The 27023-nt window shown below is 35.8% G+C and overlaps 1 protein-coding gene across 6 annotated transcripts in view; it reads right to left on the bottom strand.

Annotated features, from left to right (window-relative positions):
- Positions 1-2501: 2501 nt before the first annotated feature.
- LOC149247432 (uncharacterized) overlaps positions 2502-27023 on the bottom strand; it is a 91687-nt gene continuing 67165 nt past the window's right edge. For 5 of the 6 annotated variants that reach the window (XM_089458211.1, XM_089458210.1, XM_089458209.1 and 2 more), the window contains one exon: positions 2502-3376. In XM_089458211.1, the coding sequence (XP_089314337.1) occupies positions 2649-3376 (728 nt within the window). In that variant the 3' untranslated portion in view covers positions 2502-2648. The remainder of the gene's footprint in view (positions 3377-27023) is intronic. The other variant, XM_089458212.1, reaches the window with a different exon arrangement.

Raw genomic sequence — 27023 nt, forward strand, 5'->3', positions numbered from 1 at the left:
CAAGGTATGATACAGGGGAATATCAATGCAAGGGGGGAACCACTCTACAAAGATTTGGAGATTTTACATGGAACAATATTGAATTACCTTACATAAGACAAGGATCTCTATGCCTTGTTTCAAGTACTGAAGAAATGGGAGCCTTATCTATTGTGTAGATGTAGGTTGTTGTAGGCTTGAGTCATAGAAGGTGAGAATTTCTCTTATCATTGAGAACTTTGAAATACATTATTGTGCATCTTAATTAGGGTTTATATGCAAAATTTATGGCCTTGAAAAGATAAAGATCCAATATTCTCTACTATCCAAATGACAATTGTGTCAGTTCACCGTAATTCAATATGAAGAGCTAATAACATGTCACAAATCCAACCCTTAGGGGATAGTTCGATTGCTGATTACTATGATAATGAATTGTCATGTAACAAGAGATTCCATTTTCAAATCCCCCCAATTTCTCGATGTCTACGGAAGGGGCAAACATAGTAACCTAGAGCTTATTGTGGTAACGGTCATAATCAATCTTATGTCACGTAAATATGAAATCAACCAAAATTCCAAAAATAGGTCATAAATCACTAGAGATTTCTAATAACATCACAAAGATTTCAAGCATCATAGAAATTCCCAAAGGATTTGGAACACTATAACTAACTATAATGCTACCCATTTGAAACTTAGCAAAATGAAAAGAAAGGGTTCATTTTTCACGTTTCATATTATGAGTGTGAGTGTGGAGCTTGGAGCACTATACTAACTATAATGCTCCCTATTTGAAACTTAGCAAAATGAGAAGAAAGGGTTCAAATACTCAATGCCAAGAAACATGTAAAGGGATAGTAGCATAATATAGAGCATTGTAAAAGACCATAATATCACACAACTCCATAATAATCATATAACTCCATAATAATCCTATGTAACTTTCTAATATATATTATAATATCTATAATATAAGATGAACGGCATAATGCTTCATTAACTAAGGTAAATATTTGTTATATATTATAATATCCATAATAAGATGAAAGGCATGATGCTTCATTAACTAGAGTAAATATTTGTATTCCACGATGCTTCATTAACTAATTTTCTTAAGGCATGATGCTTCATTAACTAGGGTAAATATTTGTATTCCACACTGCATCATTAACTAATTTTCTTATATATACTTGTTATATATTATAATATCCATAATATAAGATGAAAGGCATGATGCTTCATTAACTAGGGTAAATATTTATATTCCACGATGCTCATTAACTAATTTTCTTATATTCGATTTTTTGTTTTGCTATTATAATAGCATTAAAAAGGTAAATATTTGTATTCCACGATGCTCATTAACTAATTATTTCTTATATTCGATTTTTTGTTTTGCTATTATAATAGTATTAAAATATTCAAAATGGCTTGAGAAAAAAAATAAAACTCATATATAATAAAAAACTTTAGAACTTTAATTATATTTCAAAGTAGTGAAGACTTCTTCAAGACTCTTATTGCCTAAGGCCTTCAATCTAGCCATAAATTTTACTGCCTAAGGCCTTCAATCTAGTCATAAATTTGACTTCAAATGAAAGTGTCTAATGCGAATTGTGAAATTTGGGTATGAACACCCCCACAGCTTCAACTCTAATTCTCCATGTGTCTCCTCTGTGTGTTCAACTCTAAGTCTCCATGTGTCTCCTCTGCGTGTTGGGGAACCACTTTACGTATATGACGTTCAAATAACTGTGTTCTCTTATATCCCCTAGGTTGAGGGGAACCACTTTTGGTATATGATCAAATAGATGTGTTCATATATCCCCTCGGTATATGATCAAATAGATGTGTTCATATATCCCCTGGGTTGAGGGGAACCACTTGGGTTGAGGGGAACCTAAATGTGTTCATCTCGAGAAGAAACTCGAGAAGAAAATAGAATCTCTTAGGAATACAGATGAGCATTCAATAGGATTGTGGCTCCTTCCATATAATATAATATTTTTATTGAATTAGCTATGGTTTATAATATTTTTTATTAAATTATCATGGTTTAGTTAGTTCCCATAGTTAATTTTGTGAAGCTGAAATTCGTATGGGAAGGAAGAAAGTGCTTGGATGCATTTATGCTAATGGTTAAGAGCATGTGTTTCCTCCTATGAGGTCACAGGTTCGAAACCAGAGGGGTAGAGTATGTATGTATGCCTTCGTAGACTTTAGCAGTCAAATCGCTGCGCGGAAGTGGGTCCCTTGTCCCACAAGCAAGGGGTCTCATAGTAGAGTATGCACCAATTTGGTGTCTCGCTTGGCTGTGACCTTAAAAATGGATATTATTATTATTATTATGAAACATAGACCCGCTAAACACATATATTAACAAAAGTTTTATACCAAGGTCAATGGCCAGCAGCTTAAAATCACGTTCCAATTTCCAATTCTGCTTTTGATGCAATTTTCAAGTACAATGATAAGCAAGTACAATTATAACCAGTGGTAAAATTCTCCCGACACATTTGTCCAATAAATAAGCATCCTTGAGAAAAAGGGCCAAGAAAATGGATAAATCTTTCGCAAAAAATAGTTATTCATTAAATTAAACATAGAGAATGTCTCTGACCCAGAGAATCACCAACGAAATATCAGGATATTGTCTCAGATTCCGATTATGCAGGGGGAGGTCTCCTTGCGATTCCCAGGTATTGTTTGCACAGCATTCGACCTCTTTCTGCCAGCTGTTCTGCTAACTGCCTTTTCATTTCTCGAGGATTTCCTACATTTTTCGAACCTTTTGGCCTTCCTCTGGAAGGATTGTGCTGTACCTGCAAGTCAGAGTGGAAAATATCGGAATCATGGTGAAGAACAGAGCGTGGACTGCGAGGAGGACCTGAGAAAGGAACCGCCTTAAGTGATCCTCCTAAAATAGTAGAACAATGGCCAGGGTTTAACAGCCCATTTACCAATGGCAATATAGGGTAGCACGGTTGGTTATGAGAATTCAAATAGCCATGGCATCCGGCCTGATCGCTTACCGATGGCGCCATACTCTGTTTGGTAAACTGCCATTCGCTGGCTCTAGAACCTGTTTCTGAAGGCTTGGAAGCAGTATTTTCTGGACTTTCATTTGAAATATCAACAACCAACTCTGGAGGCAAAACTGTCTCTACAGTTAACACTAATCCGTCATGTTTTGAAAGAAGATTATCATTTTGTTCTGGAAAATGAAACCCGCCCTGGCTAGCTGGTGTAAACGAACTGGCCAAATCGTAATCTAGGGCCTTTCCAGTTACAGGGTGGGCCATTTTTGGCGTCTTCTCTGTATTTCCTGAATTATGTAGCCCCCACATTTCACTTGTATTCTGATTATCCCAGTGTTGTCCCTGTTTTTGTCCATCTGCAGATAAGTAAGAGGAAGAATAAGTAAAATGAACAACACCGTTTTTGTCCATGTGCAGATAAGTAAAATGAAATGGTGTGAAGAGATGGTATTGTTCATGGTAAAACTACACAAAACACTAAAACACTAAATAAAGCAAGTAAGAGCCCATGGGAGTAGAATAGAAACACTAAATAAAGCAAGTAAGAGCCCGAGCCCATGGGAGTAGAATAGAGTAGAGGGTGACAAGGTGTTTTCGTTAAAGTATTTTATGTTGTTGGTGTAGCATAATTTAGGTGTGATTCTACGTGATTTTGATGGCCTCGATGCTCCTAGATCACTGCTACTCAAGCCACAGGTTAGAATTGCGATTAGAAGTGTAATCATCTCAAGACTCACATCAACAATAAAAAAGCAATAAAATAAAAAAAACTTCAATAACTAATAAAGTCATATGAAATTCCATAAACGGTGTTAAGAATGCATAAAAATCATTTTATATCAAGGTTGCACAAAGCTGAAGTTTTTTTTAGGAGCATAAGGGGAAATTATCAGTGGAGAAGAGTTTTATATATATATATATGTTTGCATCTATATTACCATTTCGAAAATCAAATTAAAACATATGCATATTGTACATAAACAAAAATAGAAGTTGCATCGAGAGTCCATTACCATTTGGAAAATCAAATTAAAACATATGCTTATTGTACATAAATAAAGATAGAAGTTGCATCGAGAGTCCATTAATGATTAAATATTCAAACACCAACCATCTAAATCATGCAATTACAAAACAAACATTACATTTTTCAATCCCCACCTATGTTCCAGTCCCATTTGAGACTGACATGATTACTATCCCATTTGAGACTGACATGATTACTACGAACCTAGGTTCTAGTCCCATTTGAGATTGACATGATTGCTACTTGGGAGTAATTTCTACCTAAACATATTCTCTGAACATGTAGAGGATTTTTACAATTTCATCTCGATTTTCTAGCGGATAAAATTGGCCCTCTAAAGTCACAATGTTATCACTATTTTTCAACAAATCTCGATGTCACAATATTATCACTATTTTTCCGACAATCTCGATGTGACAGTGTTATCACTATTTTTAAAAATAGCATAAATCCTTACGAGCTTAATAATTTTGAAAATGGATCTTAAAAAAGGTTACATTCTCCTAGTGCTTTATTTTTCCTAGTGCATGGGGTAAAACAAGTCCATTAAGCTAGGAAACCATTGTCTATAACTAAGATCTAATGTTATCATTGTCGCAATAATATCCTAAATGTCACGATGATATGGTGTGATTTTAAACAAAATAATATTACCATTGTAAGGTTGAGATAATGATGTTATCATTCTTAAATATTGATATTTTCATATCGGAGATAATATCGCGATATTTGTTGATATTATAACAGATCGATGTTAAATATCACCCTATACATGTCAATTACACTAAGGCCCAATCTTTTTGTACTTTGATAGTAATTTTATTGATTTGGATCTACCATTCCCATATTCCTCAGTTTCCACCATTCCTATGATCTACCATTCTCTAGTATGTATAAAAAAATTGTGAATATTTGTTGATTTTTAATGTGAGATTTGATGTTTATCATGACCCGTTTCTTATTTAGAATGCTTTTATTTGTTTTTAATTTATTTTTTTCCCTAAGTTTAATATATGCCCTACAAAAACGTTGAGGCATTAGACCGAGTGTGAAAATATGTATACCCAGTTGAACTTCAAAATTGGCCAAACTTTAGATACATTTGGCAAACGTCGAGATATTAGTGTGGGAAGGAAATGAATGGCATAGTCAACAATTCAAAATACCACCTTTTAGCATGAAGTGGAATTTCCCTACATCTACCTCAAAAATCATCAATATTACCCTTCATCAATCCATGATGTCATAGTAGAAAATTCGTCCATATTACCATCAATCCTTGAATCCTTGATATCATAAGTAGAAATATAAGAATAAATCATTGAGATTCAAAATTACAACTAAAGCATGGGAGCGCTTCTTCAGGGTGGGGGAACCCAAGGAAATTGACTACACCACAATATCATGGTGAGCTCACCTTTCTTTGTGCCGAGGTCAATTCCTAGGGCACAACGTTTTTTTAAGTCTTAAAAAAAAAAAGAAAAACAATAAGCCAAAAAGATTATGGCTAGAGCTTTTTTTAATGGAAACAACCCATTATACAATAAGCCAACAAGATTATGGCTAGATTTTTTTAATGGAGTAACATTCCTTTAAACATTAAAAAACAACCCATTCTACTGGTTAATGTTTGAAGTTGTTTCTATTATTGAACTAGGGTACAAGGGCTCTTCCTATGAAGAATTGATAGATTATGGCTAGATTTTTTTTAATGGAGTAACATTCCTTTAAACATTAAAAAACAACCCAACAACCCATTCTACTAGTTAAACAACCTATTCTACTAGTTAATGTTTCAAGTTGTTTCTATTATTGAACTAGGGTACAAGGGCTCTTCATATGAAGAGTTGATAGGATCTATCAAGGAGTGCATTGTGATGTCATGTGATGTCAAACAGTTAGATAGATGGAAAAGATAAAACCATTCTCATTTTCTTAATTATTCCAACGACAATATCCAAGCATCTACATATATTAAAGAAACACAACGACAATATCCAAGCATCTAGAAACACAAACACAGTTATTATGGGTGCAAATGTTGTTAAAGGTCTTTTAATAATGGTAGTTATTATGGGTTCTTCCAAGAGATACATATGCAAAATGTTGTTAAAGGTTTTTTAATAATGGTACTAATTATGTTGTTTATACAAAGATATCAAATATTGTACATACTCCTTGTCCACCTATTGGAATATTGTACATACTCCTTGTCCACCCATTACATTACATTGATATGATTTTAGAGTACATCGGAAAATTTCGTAAGAATCGAGGATATTATTGAATGAGCTAGGAGCGTTGCCAAATGCACATAATTATACGTATGTTCTTGATCTCTTGAGACATCTCATAGGAGATGAGTTGGTGCATCCAATCATGTACGTATGTTCTTGATCTCTTGAAACATCTCATAGGAAATGAGTTGGTGCATCTCACAATCATGTGGATCCACTAGCTTCATTTCTCTTCAATCCTTGATCACTTCTACATTGGAGGTGAATATAATGTTGCTTCTATATGAGTGGCATGCTTGTTTCTACATTGAGGAGTTTGTGCATCTCACAATCATGTTGGTGCATCCACTAGCTTCATTTCTCTTTTTTCTACATTGGAGGTGACTATAATCTTCGATCACTTCTACATGGGAGGTGAATAGAATGTTTCTTCTATATGAGTGGCATGCATGCTTGTTTCTACATTGGAGGTGAATAGAATGTTTCTTCTAAATGAGTGGCATGCATGCTTGTTTCTACATTGGAGGTGAATAGAATGTTTCTTCTATATGAGTGGCATGCATGCTTGTTTCTACATTGGAGGTGAATAGAATGTTTCTTCTATATGAGTGGCATGCTTGTTTCTACATTGGAGGTGAAGAGAATGTTTCTTCTATGAGTGGCATGGCATGCTTGTTTCTGAATTGGAGGTGAATAGAATGTTTCTTCTATATGAGTGGCATGCTTGTTTCTATAATAGTAAACTATATGGACAAGCTATAGGCCTACTAGTGTACCAAGAGAGGTTTTGGATTGGATTATAGGAGATGTGGAGCACTAGAAAACCATTGGTAAAGGTCCATCACTTCATTCATGGTGATGAGCCTAAAATGTGCTATGTATGTGAGGCCTACAATGTGCTATGTATGTGAGGCCAAGGATAGAGACAAAGAAGGTATCCATCATACTATAAGGACACATGGCAGGAGCATTTCACTAAACAAGATATGGAGACAAAGAAGTTATCCATCATACTATAAGGACACATGGTAGGAGCATTTCACCAAACAAGTTGAGATATGGAAATAGCTTGATGACTAATGGAGAAATACTCTCTATCATCCCATTCAAGGAGTAAGGATCTACCTCAACATTGTGTTTTTCTACTCCTATGGTTTTAGGAGTGGGGGAGGGTCCAGAGTGGGGGAGGGGGACCATTGCATGGTAGTTATCAACAACCTCCTCGGATTATTATTGAGCTCTAATGCGGCCATGGGGGCCATGGTCCCCTCCCCCACACCTATTCTGCATTTGTTGGTGTTCCATCTTCAGCCAATAAAAATGTGCTCTAGGGTTAAGACTCACAAAACGCAACACCAAGATAGAGGAGGTGCAATTTCCAGACCTGATATACTTTAAGACACTAATTATAGAGTGGCTAGAGGAAGGCCAACATGGGATGGAATGAAGACAAAGTCGTGACAAGAATAAACTGTCCATTCCTTCTTGAATTCTCTCTTGGGGTAAGGAGATAGCCTGCCATCACTCTGAGTGCCCAAACCAACTTTCACCACCATTCATCGGCTCCGCATAGTCATAAAACATACTATTATAAGATAAATTATTTTTCATACTTATGCATGCGAGGGGGTGGCCACACCACCCACAACATTAAATCTCCTAGCATTTCCAGGGTGGCAAACATGGCCCCTTACCCATCCATGAATCTCAAGAATCCCCCCCATTGGGGAATGTGATATTGGTAGCATTCCTAACATTCTCTTAAAAATATAGAGTTAAGATGGATATATGCTAGTAGAATTAAATTAAACAAAGTTGATGTTGCTAAGTGTTTGTTATTTGTTAATACCTATGTCTCCAATATTTAATGTGGCAACATCCAAGACTAAAACTATTACAAGAACTCCAAGAACTCCTGATAAACCTATTAACCCTTCTTATGTTATACTTCTCATCTACACTATATGACATTGCCTCATCCTCAACCTGCAACCATTTCATTATCTTAGCATTTCAAAATATGTAAAGTAGTTCATACAAACCTAATGAGCTATATGCAAAATAAAATATAACAAAGAATATTATTCAAGAATATATATGTAAAGTAGTTCATACAACCCTAATGAGCTATATGCAAAATAAAATATAACAAAGAATATTATTCAAGAATATGTTGAAGAAGATAGATATACATTATATTCCATTAATCTCCATTAATCCCCCTTATATAAGGGAATAAATTCATATAGTGATGATGATAAATGCAAATCATTTAAATATATTAAATGCTAACAACATAATAACATAAATAATTAATATTAACTCCATTGTATTCATATTTAGAGTCCTCTATAGAAGAGGTAAACCAACCTCTATTGTTTATTGGATCGCTCTCTACTCATGTGTGGTCATAAATCGTGATAAGATCATAAATCATGATAACTCAATATTGTGTTGAAGCTCATAAATCATGGTAACTCAATATTGTGTTGATTCCTCAATAGGAAGTCTCTCTACTTGTGGTTGAAAGTGACTTGTAGTTGAAAGTGAAAACTAGTTGGTGAACTAATCCTACATGATCCATTTAATGGGATTAAATATGTTTGCATTTGATCCATTTAATGGAATTACACATGTTTGAATTTGACCCTAGAATTATCGCCAAAAACTTGAGATTTGTGCATAGTTTGGGCAACTTGGGAAATCCCCATGTAGTAAATAAATAAAACCCTAGAATTCATTTCTCAAAATTCATAATTGAAGAAAATGGTCTTCCAAACTTCGTGGTTTCCATTAAGAATATGTGAGATACAATCTTGAATATATTCAATGCACCTTCCTATATCCAAGAGATGACCCAAAATGCATAATCTTTAGTGGCTAGTAAGAGTACAAGTAACACTCCATCCCGTCATCATAATAGATAATAGATAATGAGGACATAAATAAAACTCTTTATTTGCAAAGTTTATCTATGTAAAAATTAAAGATATTGTGCCAATGTTTTGTAATTGCACCATTACCTACAAACACTATCAATAATCTCTATTCTTTGAATTCTTTTATTAAGAAGAATTCTTCAAAAAAAACAAATCGATAACATCACATCTCCTATGGATAATGAGCATCCACCATTTCCAACGTGCAATGTTATTGACAAAAGAGAATTTGAATATCCAATTCATAAAAGAGAATTTGAATATCCAATTCTACAAATTTTGAAAAGAAAACCATGGTACTTCCATATACTATGCTTAAAACATTCTTCAAAACTTCCCATATGGTGGACAAAAATATTTGGCCAAGATTTTGAGTGCACATCCTCATTACTTTTTGTTGTCAAATTATGTGTTAAAGAGGTTGTCGGTTGTGATTTAGAGACCAACTTTGTGGAACCTTCTTGTCTAGCCATTAATGTGTCAAGACATATCAGATTGATGATGTATCATCACCAAGCCACCAACCACCCCAAGATTGTCTCCATTGTAACACCCTCCCTTTCAATACCAAAGATTATCGATTTGAGGAAGGTCTTACTTATTTCTCTTGATCCTCGAGGTTTATTTTGGAAATGGGGTTAGAAAAAACTTCATTTTTGTGAGTCTTCAAAATTTAATTTTGACACTGACATTGTGACTATCTCATTGAGAGCTTTTTGACAATATAAAACTTACCTCAATCTAAGTTCTAAATCAAAAGTTATGCCCATTAGAAGTTTTTCCCTATTAACAAATGTCACGTCATTACTAGGATACCATTTGGCACTCACATGCCTTCCTCCCTACTCATACGGCATTGCCACACCATCCATGGATGGGTTTCAAGTTAGCATGTCATGAGATCATGCTTCCACTCATCATATTATGTGCCCAAGGTGGCACCCGTTGGCCCATGTCATCTAAAGGTCTCAACATCAAGGCTTTTTCCTCGCACACAACACTTTGGGCCAATGGCATACTTCCAAAACTCAAGGTTTCGTGTCAGTCCCACTCCCTTATTTTTCACACACATTCGTTATGCTTCAGCCAAGCCTTAGATTGAAACAACTGCTAACATGAACCCCACCAAAAATGGTGTTGAATTTAGGGAGAGGTGCCCTCATTAAATCATAGTAGTTAATTGAAGGAGGGTGGTTTGGCACTAATCCCAACCACTCCTTACCCAAATTTCTTAAACTTCAAACATGAGGGGCCTGCCACAATGGATCTCAACTATCAATCTCAGTGGTGTAGAGATTTCTCCCAGTTAACTTCCACATAGTTTAGCACAAACTCCATAGGAAAAAAGGTCATACCACTTCCCATGTAGATGAGCTAATCAGAGTGATTTTCCCCTATTGAAAATATTTCTAGCCTTGTTCAAACATCGGTTGAAACCATCAAATTCTCGGTAAGTTCCATCCCCAAGCCACATCACCAAGCCACACCACCAAGCTACATCAAGTCACATCACCAAGTCACATTGTCATTATACTACCACATGGTATCCATGTGTCCCCTATTTGGCTCCCATGGCATGTCTAAACCAACACAATGTAGGGTCCACAAAACCCTCTGCGACATTGTGAGGGTATCTGACCTCAGCTAGATTTGAGCTTGCACATTTGTGTAATATTTTTCCACCCCTGAATCCCTAAACTCCCAAATAATCTATGGAAAGGTTCAATCGTGACAAAGTTTCACCGATGGGCCATCCCTCAAGTCCATGAAAACCCTCTGTGACATTGTGAGTGTATCTAACCTCAGCTAGATTTGAGCCTGCACATTTGTGTAATATTTTTCCACCCCTGAATCCCTAAACTCCCAAATAATCTATGGAAAGGTTCAATCATGACAAAGTTTCATCGATGGGCCATCCCTCCAACACTAAGATCGAGATTCGACTCTGACTATAATTATATTTAGGTTATAAAAGTAAGAAAACTTTTGGAAAAATTCACATCATCAAAGTTTTGTTAACGCATTTCAAACCATCCAATGTGGTTCATTGTCAAGACAAGATGAAGAACGAGATCTTGGTTTAGGTTTGACCTAAATATTATTTTATGTTAGATATTCATTTCATAAAAAAAAGTTCCTTTTAATTAATTATTTTCCTTAATTCAATATTAGCAACTATATTCTAACAATTATTTCCTTGTATTAAAATATTAATTATTAATAAATAATATTTATTTAATCAAATCTAGTTGTTATATTATAATGAGTAATTTTTTTTCTCTTCATCTTTTTAACTTGATGCCAAGATTTGGTTCTTCATCTTAACCTGACGATGAACCACACTGGATGTTTTGAAACACGCCAACAAAACTCTAATAATGTGATTTTTACTAAAAGTTTTCGTACTTTTTATGATATGGATTACAAAAGCCTAAATTCAATTGTATCCAGGTTGTCAAAATATGTGCACTCTTTGCCACTCAAATCCAATCCTTGTATAAAGTAACTAGTCTAAGCCCCAACAATGTTATGCAAAGAGGGCCCCATATAAAAGCTAGAAGATTGTTATATGAGCTTCGGACATATCTAGGCCTCTAAGAGGTGTGCGCCCTTTTCCACCCTCAAATTCCCCAATCCTTAGATATGGGTTAGCTTAGTGTTTAAACCAGTCCAAGAGAAATCCAAGCCTATGCAAAGGTATGACCCTTGCCAACACCTAGACTCTCGAATATTGGGTATGAACAACACTTAGAAGGGGAAATTGTGGCTTCCACGACTGATGACACCCCCAAATACAATTCCACTTAGAAATAAATTCTACCCTGAGCCATTACAAAAGGGGCTTCTCACTACCAGCTTTAGACCTCTACATTTATGGATTTAAGTCAATGCTCTAAAGAAAAGAGGAAATATAGAAAATTGCTAAGGTAAGGTGTATTAAACCAAAAGAAAATACTCCTGAAAAACATAGTATGTACCTAGACTTCGACCCCTTAGTAGAACACTCAGACCTATAACTACCTACAAGTAGTTGTATTATTCATTCAGAAGCATGTTAGGTGAATGAGCATAAAGACACCATTTATTATATCAACCATGAACAAGTTATTTGATAGCACAATTTAAGCATATATTAAATCCACAACATACAAGATAACATGCCAATCATGGGCATATTAGTGATCTTCATCATTTGAGCATTCATTAATAGGAGTATACAAGAGCTCATTCAGATACATGTATTTCATCACTTAATATATCAATGCATTTGACTTATCTAAATGTGTAAAGATGGTTATGCCAATCATGAGCATAGCAGTGATCTTCATCATTTGAGCATTCATTAATAGGAGTATACAAGAGTTCATTCAGATACATGTAATTCATCACTCAATATATCAATTCATTTGACTTATCTAAATGTGTAAAGATGGTTGACAATTGGAAATTCCAAAAAAAGTACTTTTAGATAATAAAAATTAAGATCATAAGAGACTTCAACTCTCCACCCAACCATAGATCAACTACACTACAACTTTATTGCAGCTAACCACCCTTGATCCAGATCCAAGATCTAAGGGGAATCTTACTTAGGGAAAATTCACACCAAGCTTGGTAGTCTCTCAAGAGATGGAGTCCATTGTCTAGGTGGTTTCTCAACTACCCTCTAGCAATAAACACAATAGTGGCTCACTTACTTCTCGAAGTCTAATCACATGACATCACCCAAAGTCTAGATGGGGCATTACTTAATCCGAGAGGTTGAATCCACTTTGGGTGATCTCCAGCAAGGACCAGAATGACTTAGATTTCCTTGTCCAGGTGGATAATATCCATACAAACATCACCAAGGTGATTAAGTCAACCACTAAGCCTCCCACTAAGTAGAAAGGTTTGGATGTAGTGCAACGAACTCATGACACCAATACAGGGGTTAACACCCCAAATTCAAAGCATAGGGATCAACAACAACTCCATCATTTCTTCATGCACTCCATGCTTAGTGTCCAAAGAAATATTTCTCCCGTTGTGTCCCCTTTTCACCATCATTCCTTTTTTTTCTCTTTGTTTTCCTTCTTTACTATCTTTTACTTGCATCTCTTTGTATGTTTGTGAATGCAAAGCTTTTGCCTCTTTTCCATTTTGTTACTAAACAAGAAGACTATTGCCATGCACCCCCTCCCCCCCCCCCCAATCTAATCATGTCCCTTGCAATTTTTCAAGTAGTGGCTTGGTTGGTTATGCCACCTCCCCCATCTTCAAGGGTGAGGGTGTCATTCTCCATGTCTCCACTATCCTACTTCTATTTTCTCCCACAAAATTGTATATGTGGGTCCCTCCCTTCATGCCAACATTCCATATTTTTATTATTTTCAAGAAAATAATTTGATACTTAAATTGTTTACAAGATTTGTGCCATCTCGTTGTGTCTTCCACGTTGGCTTTCACAATTGTGATCACATATACAAAAATAAGGCTACAAAGGCGGGTATGTTACATCCATGACATGGAGAAGCAAATGTATATGGTAATGGAGAATCATGGGTATGACATCACAAATGGTGAGAGCCTATTGAACTAAGTTTTAGTGTTGCAAAGTCTTATTGATTAGATGCAACATATGTCTAATATTTCATATATTACATCAATAGGTGGATTCATGTCTGAAGGATAGGAGGGGAGGAAAATTAATGATAATAACATGATGAAGATGCAGATTAGGGGATGGTAGATATGATTATATTGTCTAGTTTGTCTTGTCAAAGAATGCATAAATGAAAACACTTGCGTAGGGTGACCTAGTGAACTACATCATAACCTGAGATGAAGCTACCAATGGGAAAAAGAAAAATTGTTAGCCCTCCTTTGTGAGTGTAGAGTTATTATGGTGGCCATCATACTAGTGATAAGAATGAAATTTATAGCGTTTTTCTAATATTATGATCAAGCAATTGAGTGGAGTAACATTGTACACAGTGGTGCCTTTAAAGTGAGTTCTAATGGAAAAATTAAGGCAACATGCTTGAAATACCAACAACAATTATGCACCTACATTGTCATATCCAAGACTATATGGTGCAACATGAACAATGATAAAGAATTACAAGGCTTTTCTCAAGGGAAAAGAAATAACGTTCTTATGATTATTATTATCCAAATTGAGGCCAACAATGTGATCCTTAACCTATAAATAGAGCTACTAACCATAGCCACTTCATTACATATATAAGGCATCAATCTAGAGTTAAATTTAATAATTACTTATTATGCATCTGAGATGGCAAGGCAAACTCGAAGTCAAGAAAATAGCTCAAAGTAGTGTTACAATGTCTAGCTTGAAAATTGTTTATGTTGTAGCTAGTGTGCCCATAACCCTTCACAATAACAATGGATACAATTTCTCTTTAAGAGCTACACAAAATATATGCCAAATGGTGATTGGTCTAGAGCTAGTGGGTGTCACTGCATCATCATCTAATTCTATGTAGAAGAAGACTTCCCTTTTTCATTAATATTTCTCCCACCAATACGCACCAAGATGTTTTGTTAGGGTCAACCTCCCTACTTTAGGCTACATAGGAGTTATTTAATTGTTGTATGAAGTCATCATCTTTGAAATGGCCAATTTAACACTAGTGGATAGTTATTTGATGTAAAAAATTCCACTTTACAAATCCCCCTTTGTAGTTGGCACTCATTAGTGATGGGACCACAACTAGTTAGAAATTTTCTATTGAAAAGCTTTTCAAAGAGATGGGAGAGTTTGGAATTTTCATCTTGTGTTGTGTATTTGGTGATTTACTCAAGAAATTATCCCCACCTTAAGATGCAATTAAACATTGAATTATTCACATTATCAATATAAACAATCATATTTGCATATTTTATCTTATTGACTCTTAATTGCAAATGAAATGATATTACTCTCTATATATCGAATTATGTTTCAATTTTCAAGGGTTAATGAAGACTACAAGTCATATAAGAGCTCTTTCCTAAGCCAACATGCCTTGAATTTAGTAAAAAAAAATGTTTTCTCAAGCTAAAAATGTGTTCTTGCATATTTAATTAATACAATGATTTTTCATTCAATAGGAAAAGCTAAAATTGGATAAGAATACACATAGGAAATACACATAGAATCACATTGTTGGAAGCCCTTATAACCCATGTTGATATGCCTTTGAGTACACTTTGAGTGGTATCACATTAGATAGAACCTATATATAGAATCTCACTTCCACATAACTTCATTAATATCAAAAACCCCCTAGGTAGACCTAAAACCAACCCTAGATAAACCAATCAAATATCTTGTTGCTATAGTACACTAAGGAAAACACTTGGGGTGATCATTATCTAGTACCTAGGTTGTAAGTTATTATCAATAAGGGAAAAATTAAGACCCCTTAGTGTACTAAGATATTGGGCCAAGTGCCACTTTTGGGAAATATTTCAAAGTTTCATAGCACCTAACACTCCTCTGTCTCTTGGACCCTACGAACCTAGGGAAAAAAAAGGTTTAGGTCTTATTAGCACCATTATGGGAGAACTATTTCAAAGTATTTCTTGCATTGTGTTTATCATGGGGGTATACCTCTTAAATAATATTTTGTTAGGTGGGCTTGACAATATAGTGATTCAAGATATATGTAAAAGGACTCCTTTCAAGCTATTGGTTTTAATGAGATAAGTGGAGAATAACACATCCACAAAATCTTTCGCAGTCCCATGGTTCAAGCTCACATGGCCAACTCAAAGAATTAACAACAAGCCCCACCATCTCAGAATGAATAATAGACCCAATAGGCTCAATGCTTACAACTAGAATACAAGTGGCTAACTTTGCATCTACACCTTATAAGAGAAAAAATGGCACAACAAATATGTACCTTAAAAATATGTGGTGACTTTTTTAATATAAATATAAGAGATCCAAACAATGATCCAATCAAAGAGGAATTTACTATCCCTAAAGTATTGGTCACAACCAAAGAGGAATTTACTACCCCTGAAATATTGGTTGCAACCATGTTTTAGGATAATCACCACTCACACTTTAAGGATTACAATTCATGGCATCTTTTTCCAAAAGTTGAGATGAGAAAATTTTATGGGTTGAATTGCTAAGGGTGGCTACCCAAATGGAACATCATTTCTCTCTCCATGACATGATTAATGACCTATAAAAGCTAAGTGTGGGGGTCTTATATTTGGATGTTGAATGTTGGTAGTGATAGCAATGGTAAAGGAAGGCTTATAAAGATGTATTGCTTGGACCCATTTTGTGCAAGTACTCTATGCTTGTTTTCAATCTGACACTCACCATTTGGGATACCTAACAAAATTACATTAAGGAAGCAAAATTATGGAACATATTATTTCCTTAAAGAAACTAGATATCCACACATAGACCTAATCTAATTAACATTTTACAAAACGTTTCATTTCGAATTTCAAGGATGCAAGTAAGGCACATGTCATGATACAATTCCAACAAACATGGTTGGAAGCTTAAGATAGAGATAATGATGTTGAGATAGTGATCAATGCAAAATCTAGAAGACCTTTGCTTGTCACTCACCCTAAGCCCCCTATGATAACTACCCCTAACTCATCCAACTCACAACTAGTTTTCATCAACAAGTTATCTCCCAAAAAGCAATACATCCATCTTTTCTATAATTGGGATGAGTGATATTTCAAGGGGCATGAAGGTAACAATAGAAATTACTACAAATGTATGTATCCCCAGATCACTACTTAGAGGACATTCTTATTGAAGATATATTTATAAAAAAGCTTTGGAAGACACCAAGGAAGATGAAGCCCCTTTGCAAACTCCTTTTGAGGAACCCCAAATTTCTTTGTGTGACCTATCAAGTTTCTCAAACCACAAACCTTGAAAGTAATTGGCCACTTCAAGAACCACAAAGTGACAATTAATTGACAATAGAAACACACAATTTTATTCATAGGAGAGTGGTACAAGGCACCCATTATTATGTACATCCCATATCTAATTTTCAAATTATGATTTCCAATGGTGACACAATGAAATGCATGGGCAAATGCGAAATTGAAACACTATAAATGTCTTAAAAATCACATGTTTTATATTGAAATGGAAATTTTTGGTAGTTCATATGGAAGAATGGTTATGCACTTTAGAACCAAGCACCAAGGATTTCAAAGAATTATACATGAGCTTCACAAGAAGTGTTAAAACATACCATAGAGGGGCTTATATTAGGCTCCCCTAAACCTCTCATCAAATGGAGAAGTTATTAAATAAAGACCACTTGGTTGTTATTACACAATTTAATTCCATATAGGAAGTTGACACCACACCACCAAAGATTCACCCTAATTTGCAATTAGTTCTCTCTAAGAATCAACAAGTCTTTGAAAAGCCATAAGATTTACCACCTTCCAATGTAAGGTATGACCATAATATTCCCCTCATTCCAAGAAGTCAGTCAACCACCCAATGTGTGTCCATATAGGCTCCCTTTTGCACATAAAAACGAAATTAAAAGTATCATTAACGAATTGTTGGAGTCATCCCAATACTAGCTCTTATTGATCACCAATGCTCATGAATTTAAAGAATATATTTGGATTTTGTTTCATGGAGTTTGGGCTCTAAATAAGTTGATGATCAAGGAAAAATTCCCTAACCCAATTATTGATGACATCTTGGATGAACTTCATGCAACCAATTTTTTCACCAAACTTTACCTTTGTTCTAGCAACCACTAGATAGAGATGAAAGAGGAATACATCCCTTAGATCGCTTTTCATACATATGATGTTCATTATGAGTTTTTATGATGCAAATTTGCCTTTTGTAATTCCTTATCAACCTTCTAGAGCCTCATAAACAACATCTTTAAACTACTCTACATTTTTTTCTAGTATTCTTGTGTTAGGATTCTTAAATGATATTTTGATCTATGGCAAAATATCAAAATGCCACATTAAGAACGTTGATAATCCTTGAAACTCTTATAGGACCACCAATCATCTATAAAACACTCCAAATGTGCTTTTAGTACTTCAAAGGTTGAATATTTGGGTGACATCGTAAGCCACGAGAGAGTATGAGTTGGTCTCTCAATTATGAATTGTTGGCCCTATCCCAAAGCCCTAAAGTGCTTTCATAGATTCTAAGGATAGGATACTACCACACATTTGTGAAACAATATACAAAAATTGTAACTCCCTTAGCCTCATGGCTCAAAAATATTGTCTTTTTCTTTAATGAGGCCATGAAATAAACATTCTTAGCTTTAAAAGATAAATGGGTGTGCAAAACTCCAATAATAGTTACACCATATTTTACTAAGACTTTTGTCTTGGAATGTGATGCCTTGGGTGGAGGTCTTGGAATAGCATTGATGCAAGAACAATACCCTCTGGCATTCACCAATAAGAATGAAATTTGAGTAAATCCACATATTGGAAAGAGATGATGGCTATCTTGCATGCCCTACAGACTTGGCATGCATGTTGTAGAAACCTACCACCCATACTTCATTAGGGGACATTCCATTATCAAGACTAGTCATTGTAATATAAAGTACTTTCTTGAACAAAGGTTATCCTCACTACAACAACATAAGTGTACCACAAAGCTACTAGGTATGACAATGAGATTTGTTTGAGAATTGATTAGGGCAACATTAGGGCATCTGTTATTTTTACTTCTCATTGCTTGACAAATATTTATGATATTATATTCTTATTCTTGATTATACTTATGTTCTTATCATCAAATAAATGCCAAAACAATGAAGATAACAACACCATGCAAAGACGAAAACAAGATATAGGCTCCAAGCCAAGGCAAAAACCCCTCCAAGGGAAAAACCCAGAAAGTACTTCTCTTTTTATAGAATTAATTCACAGGAGCCTTCCAAGACCAAAAACAAGACCCAAAACTATCACCAAGAACCAAGTCAGCCATCCAAAACTTCTTTTGCAATGAAAAAAATTATGTTCATGGAAGGAACAAAATCTACAACACCTTCCTGCAATTTCAGACATGTTGCATGCCAAAACATCCTAGGCCTCTCACACGTGTGAGTTGTTCCAAGTAGAATTTCATAGATCCAAACTTTCTAGGGCTTATTCGTTCTTCACTAGAGTTTCTTCTACCTTCCAATACCTTTGCATCCTTTTCCAATTATAGATTGAATTCCCAAGATGTGTGATGGATGTGTGTTACAATAGGTCAAAGTTCCAACTTTATATAGCCTTCCAAGGGGCTCCATTAGCCCTCTCTAGGCTGACTTCGCATAGGCTAGCCGACTTTGTCTTTGGAGCCTTCAAGGCACTTCTATATTAAAAATAAACTTTACTTTCTTGATACAAATACTTGAATGGGTTTTTTACAATATGACAAGGACTCTTTAACTCATGTAAAACCTAGGAGCATTAAATGAATGCTTGACCTAGTGACAAATAACTTGAGCATGAAGGCCATGCTTTACAAAAATAATATTATTTTGATCTTTACATATTTTATTTCTTCATTTGATAGGTACATGAGAATTACATCATGACATGAGCCAAATGACAATTATAAAGACTGAAACTAGCTACATTCTTCAACACTCCCTCTTAACTAGAGAGGTATTCATAATTTTCCAATTGGTACAAGGACAATACTCGTTTGAAAAGTTCTCATAAGAAGAGTCAGATTGATAAACCTTTTGTAAGCATCAACATTATAACCATCACTTTCCTTTAGACCTAACTAGACAAGCTCATCTTTATTCAAGAGAATTATGCTGGGAGGCTTTCCCTATGATACCACATTACCTCTACAAGACACATACTTCATTCGTATGTTCACAAGGTATGTCCTTTCAGGACTATTCTCATATTGGATTTCCAATCATGAATCCTCAAATAAATTGGTCCTCTTCAACTATTCCTATCTTGGACACCTATCCTATCCTCAAAGAGTGTCAGTCATTTTCCTTTCTTGGATGCTCTATCCTCAAGAAAACCATAGATGCTTATAGAAACCTCCACCATTCTCTCTTCAAGAAATTCACTTAGACTTACAACGATTAGTCTTAATCAAGTGCATGATGCATAAAGAAGAGAATGCACATGTGATGTCAAACATCACTCTTCTCAGCCAAAGAATAGATCCTTTCTCCCATTCAAGGAGATCCTTTTATTCCCTCTCAAATCCAGAGGAGATTCCAGACTCCTCTTAATTTGGGAAGTAAATCATTGCAAGCTTGATTGCTTGTCTCCATAAGAGTATCAACTACCTATTGTTCATAGTTGCATGGCTCTCTCTTTCCTTCACATCTTATTGTATTGAGTCTACTTCCTTCCTTGGCATCATGGAGCCATCTTCTTCTTTGAATTTTGTGGCAGGTTTCAGGTCATCAATCTTGCACATCACTTTCATCTTGTCATCATCAATGAAGATATTACAACGAGTCTTTCCATAGTTTCCTCATGAAAGTGATCTCCTTTATAGTAGGAACCTTAACCTTCACATTATCCTCTCGCGTTGCTACTTTTTAATTCCAAGATGAACACATATTGACTTCATAATTGCCAAATATGTTGAGTTTGCTTCAACATTCTTCATATTTTCCTGCAATATCCTTCCAGATAGCAAAACAATATGATAACAAACAACAATTATTAATATTAAACTTACCTCATCATTATGACCTTCTCATCAAAGCATCAACATCCCTTATGATTCATCTCCACAAGAATCTTCCTTTATGCATCAAATTGCCCAAGGATTGAGAGTTATTACCAAGCTGTAATATCTTCCTAGGAGTTGTTATTGTTAACTCCCTTCTTTTCTTCTAGATACTCTACTTGATGTTGATCAACATTGTTATATTTATATCATGCAATCTTGTCAGAGAGTCTTGATCTCTTTCCATACCAAATTATATCACATTTCTTTTCTCGAACATCATGCATTCATATGGAAACATTTACTAAGAATATTTTATATCCAACTCTTTTGCAATATTATTATAAATATGAACCTTAACCTCAAGAGTTGCCTACAATATGCATACCTTCTGTTTTCATACAATTATCTAGCCGTCCTTTAAATGAGCTTACTTCTTGTGCCTGGAAATTTGACCATATTCATTTCTTCATCCTTCAAGAGTATTGATTCCAAACTAGATGGAATATATATCAATTACAATGCAACTACCAAGAACCTTCCAAAATGATGATTCTTATAGGATCTTTATGATCCCTCTTTGCAAAATGGCTCCCTCTAACATAATTGTTGAATTTCCATATGCAAAAGTATACAAAATTTTTAACAAATATTGTACAATAATGAACAATCCAATCTTCGTTATATTAAACCAAACTAAATAATACAACAATCTATGAAATACAAGATACAAAGACAATATTCGTTGCAACTTCTATGTCGTATCTTGTTCTGTCGATTCTTCGCTCCCGTATTGCTCACTAGCTTCCCCTTAGCCCTTCAAAGGACAACACATTGAGACTCCAAGAGGGTTTCCACCTAACATTGCGGTAACATTACGGTAAGTCACTTGTACTGCATGTACATGGGCTGATCCAATCTTCTCTCAAGTATGGCCAATACATGAGCTCCAATCTTATTTTTTAGTAGCTTCTTTCATCCATCAAAGAGCTACTCATAAGGTTCCAAACTTCACCGAATATTCAGTTATCTTTGTCACTTCAAGACTGCTAGACTAGGGCTACTTTGGGTAGCCAACACGCTACCCTCCACTAGACCAATGGAACCCAATACTTCACCGCGGGTTCTGCTCCTAGGATAGACTTTTGACCTTCATGAAAAGTCCTCCAAATGGCACCCACAAGCTACTAAACAAATTGATCCAAAATGATCAACAAAATGTGGATCCAACACCTACAAGATGCGCCAAACTGCATAACCCCATCTCACTATTTGAGGTCTACTTGACTATTGCAATTTGTGTCTGGTTAGTGCACAAAACACAGTCCCTAACAGCACTCACAAAACCATACAACAGTCCCTTTATTTGATGCGGCTTGCCTTCACCTTATAGTTGCTCCCCTACACTGGCTATCCCTAGTTTTGTTGTAGGAAATAGGTTTTATGACCCCTCCAACAAAGCCTAATATAGACCTGCGTTACCCCTGTAATAACCACAAGGTCTGCGGCTCACATAACCAGCAAATATGCCACCTCCAAAAAACCCTCAAAGAATCCTTCCTTGCCTAAGCCCTATAACAAATATCCTCATCCCTCCTTCCAACAACTCAGTCACCCTAACATGGCCTGAAACAGTCTCTTATTCCCACGCTATAATTCCCTCCTTTGCTATGGCCTAATATAGAGAATTAATCTCTCCTCCAACAAGTTGTCACTTGTAATGTGTTGCACAAATGGATGAGTAAAATGACTCATCTCACCTCCTAACTATACACATAGAAAGGGCTCCTTAAAATGTCATCATAGGGCTTGTACAACTGCCCCATGCCTTCTTAACACCAAGCCAACCTAGACTCCTCATGTGCAAACCCAACCATAAACTTCAAAAAGTCATATCTCACCAAGGAGTGAGGACAACTCAGAATTCGACGATTATCTAAGCGTTGGATTCTCCTTTCCACCCTCTATCATCTCATTCCATCACATATCAAAAGTGATCCATGGAATTGCCCCAAATCACAAAGAGTGAAAAGCCCCAAGCTTGGGTTCCAAGCCCATAAGTGACTCTTGTGGTGCTTTTCCCTCCAAACCCTGAACCGTAGGGCTTGGAGTACCTCCAAGCTACAAAAATCAACAATAATGTTAGAAAATACTAGGATGAATATAAATATGCAAATGTTGTCTTGTTCTTCTCATTCATTTTAAACTAGATGATATTTATCAAATAAAATCAAAGAAGTAGATTCCAATCTATCTACTATCAAGTGCTTCTTGTTAGAAAATGTAACTATGTTCGGTCTTCATTAATGTACTTGAGTCATCTTGTAATGTACTTGTCAAAGAATAAAGAAAATAATTATTATTATTATTATTGTGACTTATTAAAGCATGGGTCTCATGCTTGGATCACCATGTTTTAGGTCAAAGTCCCCATTGAGAACTTTTGGGATTTAGTCTAAGTCAATAGAGTTATTGTACTTTTGAAGAGACCCTTCTTGGGCTTTTGAATCATGTAAAAAGGTTAAGTATTGAGTCAAATATGAATTATGTAACCCCCACACCATGTCAGCCTAAGAGAAGATCAAGTCGACCTAAGGAACCTATTCAACCCCACAAAAAGCCTATAAAAGCAAGCTCGTCGTATTGATTTGGAGCATCATTCTCTCACACAAGTTCAAATTCTCTTGTAGTTGGGAAGAAGTGAGAAATCTCTTATAGTTGGGAAGAAGTGTGAAGTTGTCTTGTAGCCAATGTTTTAAAACTCCGACTCAGTCGAGGGTCGACTCCGACTCCGACTCCAACTCGGTATCGACTTGGGCAGCTCAATTTCAATGACTCCGTCGTTGTAAAAAATACATTAAATATTTTTTTTATATAAAAAAACATAATTTTAAAGATTTTCATTCATGTTTCCAAACACATAGCATTAGAATATAGATAGAAGACAACATATGATCAAAGTAGGCTCACGTATATATCCATTATATCAAAATGGCACCCATTTCATTGTCCAATACATACATGATGATGATATAGAGATCAAAACAAAAACACATAACCAAGGAGGCTAGAAATGGCCTCTACAACAAAAGTAAATTGTGACCAGTACCACTGGCTACTGCTAGAGGAGCAGGGATCATCCACATCAACCTCTGGATCTGAGTCAGACAGGGGGCCCCATGGCTCCTGCACATCATCATCTCCAATTGAAATTGTAGCATTGGTAGCACGGGTAGGCTGCGCAATAGCTGCAAGCCGAGATAGACGAGATATGCAATTTGTCGTGGCTAAGCAAGGGAAGCGCCTGCAACTAGAGGACTTGCTGGCTCTAAGGCTAAGGTTGTTACAAGTGGATCAAGATCTGTATTCAACTAAACATTATGTTTGAGTGATGTTATCCTCTGTAATTCATAATCAAATTCTTCATCATAAGCAAACTATGTTGGATGACTCTCCACTACCCAAGTTGATGTTGGATCAATGTCTTCCAACAAAATGGGATCTGAATCATGTCTTTTGTCCAGCAATTGGTTGCGTCTAAGCCGGAGGTTGTATTGGACATAGACTAGATCATTTAACCGTTTTTTATCCAAATGATTTCTCTTCTTTGTGTGAATCCTCTCAAAGACATACCAATTGTGATCACACCTAGTAGCACTGCATGTTTGACTCAAAATACGAATTGCAAACTTCTACAATTCAGGACAATGGCTACCAAAAGCCTCCCACCATTGTGCTACAAAAAACATAGGAGTGTAATGAGTTAGCTCAACAAAATTACAAATTATATCCAACTTTCAAATTATAAACAATTTAACAAAATAAGAATTTAATAAGAATTTGAAAATTGAAATTTTTGTTTACGTTGCTCATCTGCTTCCCTTGCAATCTTTGCTAGGTTCTTCCCAAAGGTACCTAAGGTATTTCTAAAGGTTGTGACATGTCGGTGTATCTCCAACTGATCACACTCCAATGGGATCATGCAATCAATGCAGTCAATCAATCCATCTCTAACCTCCCCCTTCAAAGCTCCTATCTCCTTAGCTTTATAATGATAGCGGGGGTTCAAAAAATACCCAACTGCATGTATAGGGCGATGGAGTTGATTGTTCCATCTTTCATCAATGATTGCCCAAATGGGCCCATACTTAGCCACTTTATCCTTGTATGCCCTATTGATTTTCTCCTTTTCTTGATCCATAGCCTCATAAATGAAGCCCATAGCCAATGTTTCCCCATCCACCAACCTTAACACCTTAACTCATGGCTCAGCAAGCTTCACAATCTTTGTTGCCTTTCTCCAAAATATTTCTTCATTAACTTTCCTTTTCAATTCTTTTCCTTCATGTTTGTGAGACCACTGGATTTGATTCCATTCTTCACTGGAAAAAACTTTTGCAAGTTTATATGTCGTTAAAGCATAGATTACAATGTCAAAAAAAGAGTAGCAAATCTAGTAATGACAGGCCTAATAATATCCCTGCCCCCTATGTGTTTCCTCATCAGGCTCAAAATCCATGAATGATTGTAGATAGATTTTGTTATGCTTTTGGCATGATCTATAGTGTTTTTGACCCAATCTAATTTGCCAATATCCTCAGGCATGAGGTCTATGCAATGTGTAGCACATGGGGTCCAAAAGATGGTTCTGTGTTTTTCCTCTAACAATTTACCAACAAGAACATAGTTATAGGAATTACATGTGATGACTTGAACAACATTTGCCACCCCCACCTCCTCAACAACCTCATCCAATAGCTGAAACAACAATTGTCCATATTTTACCTTATCAGATGCATCAACTGATTTTAGAAACATGGTTTCCTGTGGGCAAAAGATAAGAAAGTTTATGATGGTACAATTTATTTGATCAGTCCATCCATCTGACATGATGGTACATCTTGTTCTTGCCCATGAGTTTTTGAAATCTTTCAAATACTCATTAATGGAGGCAATTTCCTTCTACAAACGATACCCCCTTATCTCATGCATAGTATGGCCTTTGAAGCCTTGTCCAACAGCATGTATGGCATCAAACATAGGCTCATAATATGGTGAATAGGAAGCATTGAAGGGGATATCAGCATCATACCACCATCTACATATGTAATCACAAGCAGTCTCCCTCAATTCTTTCTTCCAATGGTCATCTAAAGTGGGCTGCAAAATTCTACTAGCTTGAGGACCACTTGCATCTAATGGAGAGGAGGGTGTGATAGTGAAATGACTTTTGATGTTCATATCACCCTTCCTTTTCATTTTACCCTTACCCTTTTCTTAAATAGACTCCAAAGAGGGAGGAACATATCGGAAGGGGTTGGATGCATCAGTACAAGGGATAGAGGAAGAACCCTCTAAATCAAAATGGGGGTTAGTAGCCAGCATTTTTTGTATATTCCTCTTCGTCCCAATTTCAGCCTCTAACTCTTTTTGCCTAGCCTTTTCTTCTTTAAACTTCTCAAAGTTGGCTAACAATTCCTTCCTAATCTCCCCAATTTCATCTGATTCACTTGGAGTAATTTGGTCTCTAATCCCCGCCAAGTGTTGTTTCAGCCTATTAATGCCCCCAGGACCTTCCTTAATTTTTCTATGGCAAAATTTGCAATGCATTTGACTATCAACCATTTCAACATATGCCCAAGCAACATCTCACTTTAGGTGCCACTTTTCTACTTGGAAATGAAAGTAAAAAATCTGAAAATGAAAACAAAAAAATGGCATTACTTCAATGTTCATTTCTTTCACGAAAAACACTCTTTTCAATTTCCAGATTTGCACATAAAAATTAATAAGCAAAAACATATTTTTACAAGTGAAAAAAAATACCTCCAGGCACAAACTGCCTCCTCAAGGTTGCTCCAAGAAACCAACTCTTCGATGCTACTCCAAATGGCTACCCAAGAAGCTCCTCTGTCCTACTACAATGCTTGCGCAAGACTCCTCACTGCTGCTCCAAAAACTAACTCCTCATAAACTCTCACTCAAATGTATGAGATGGCTGTGAGGAAATGAGAGGGGTTGGGTGGATTTTATAGGGTTTAGGAGAGGGGAATGGATCCCAAATACACTATAGGGAAATTAGAAACCTGTTCGGAGTCCCCCAAAAGAAAAAAAAAT

The sequence above is a fragment of the Pinus tabuliformis genome, chromosome 7 (assembly GCF_031772625.1).
Source record: "Pinus tabuliformis cultivar Carrire ecotype Pingquan chromosome 7, CPIR1, whole genome shotgun sequence".
Taxonomy (NCBI): Eukaryota; Viridiplantae; Streptophyta; class Pinopsida; order Pinales; family Pinaceae; genus Pinus; species Pinus tabuliformis.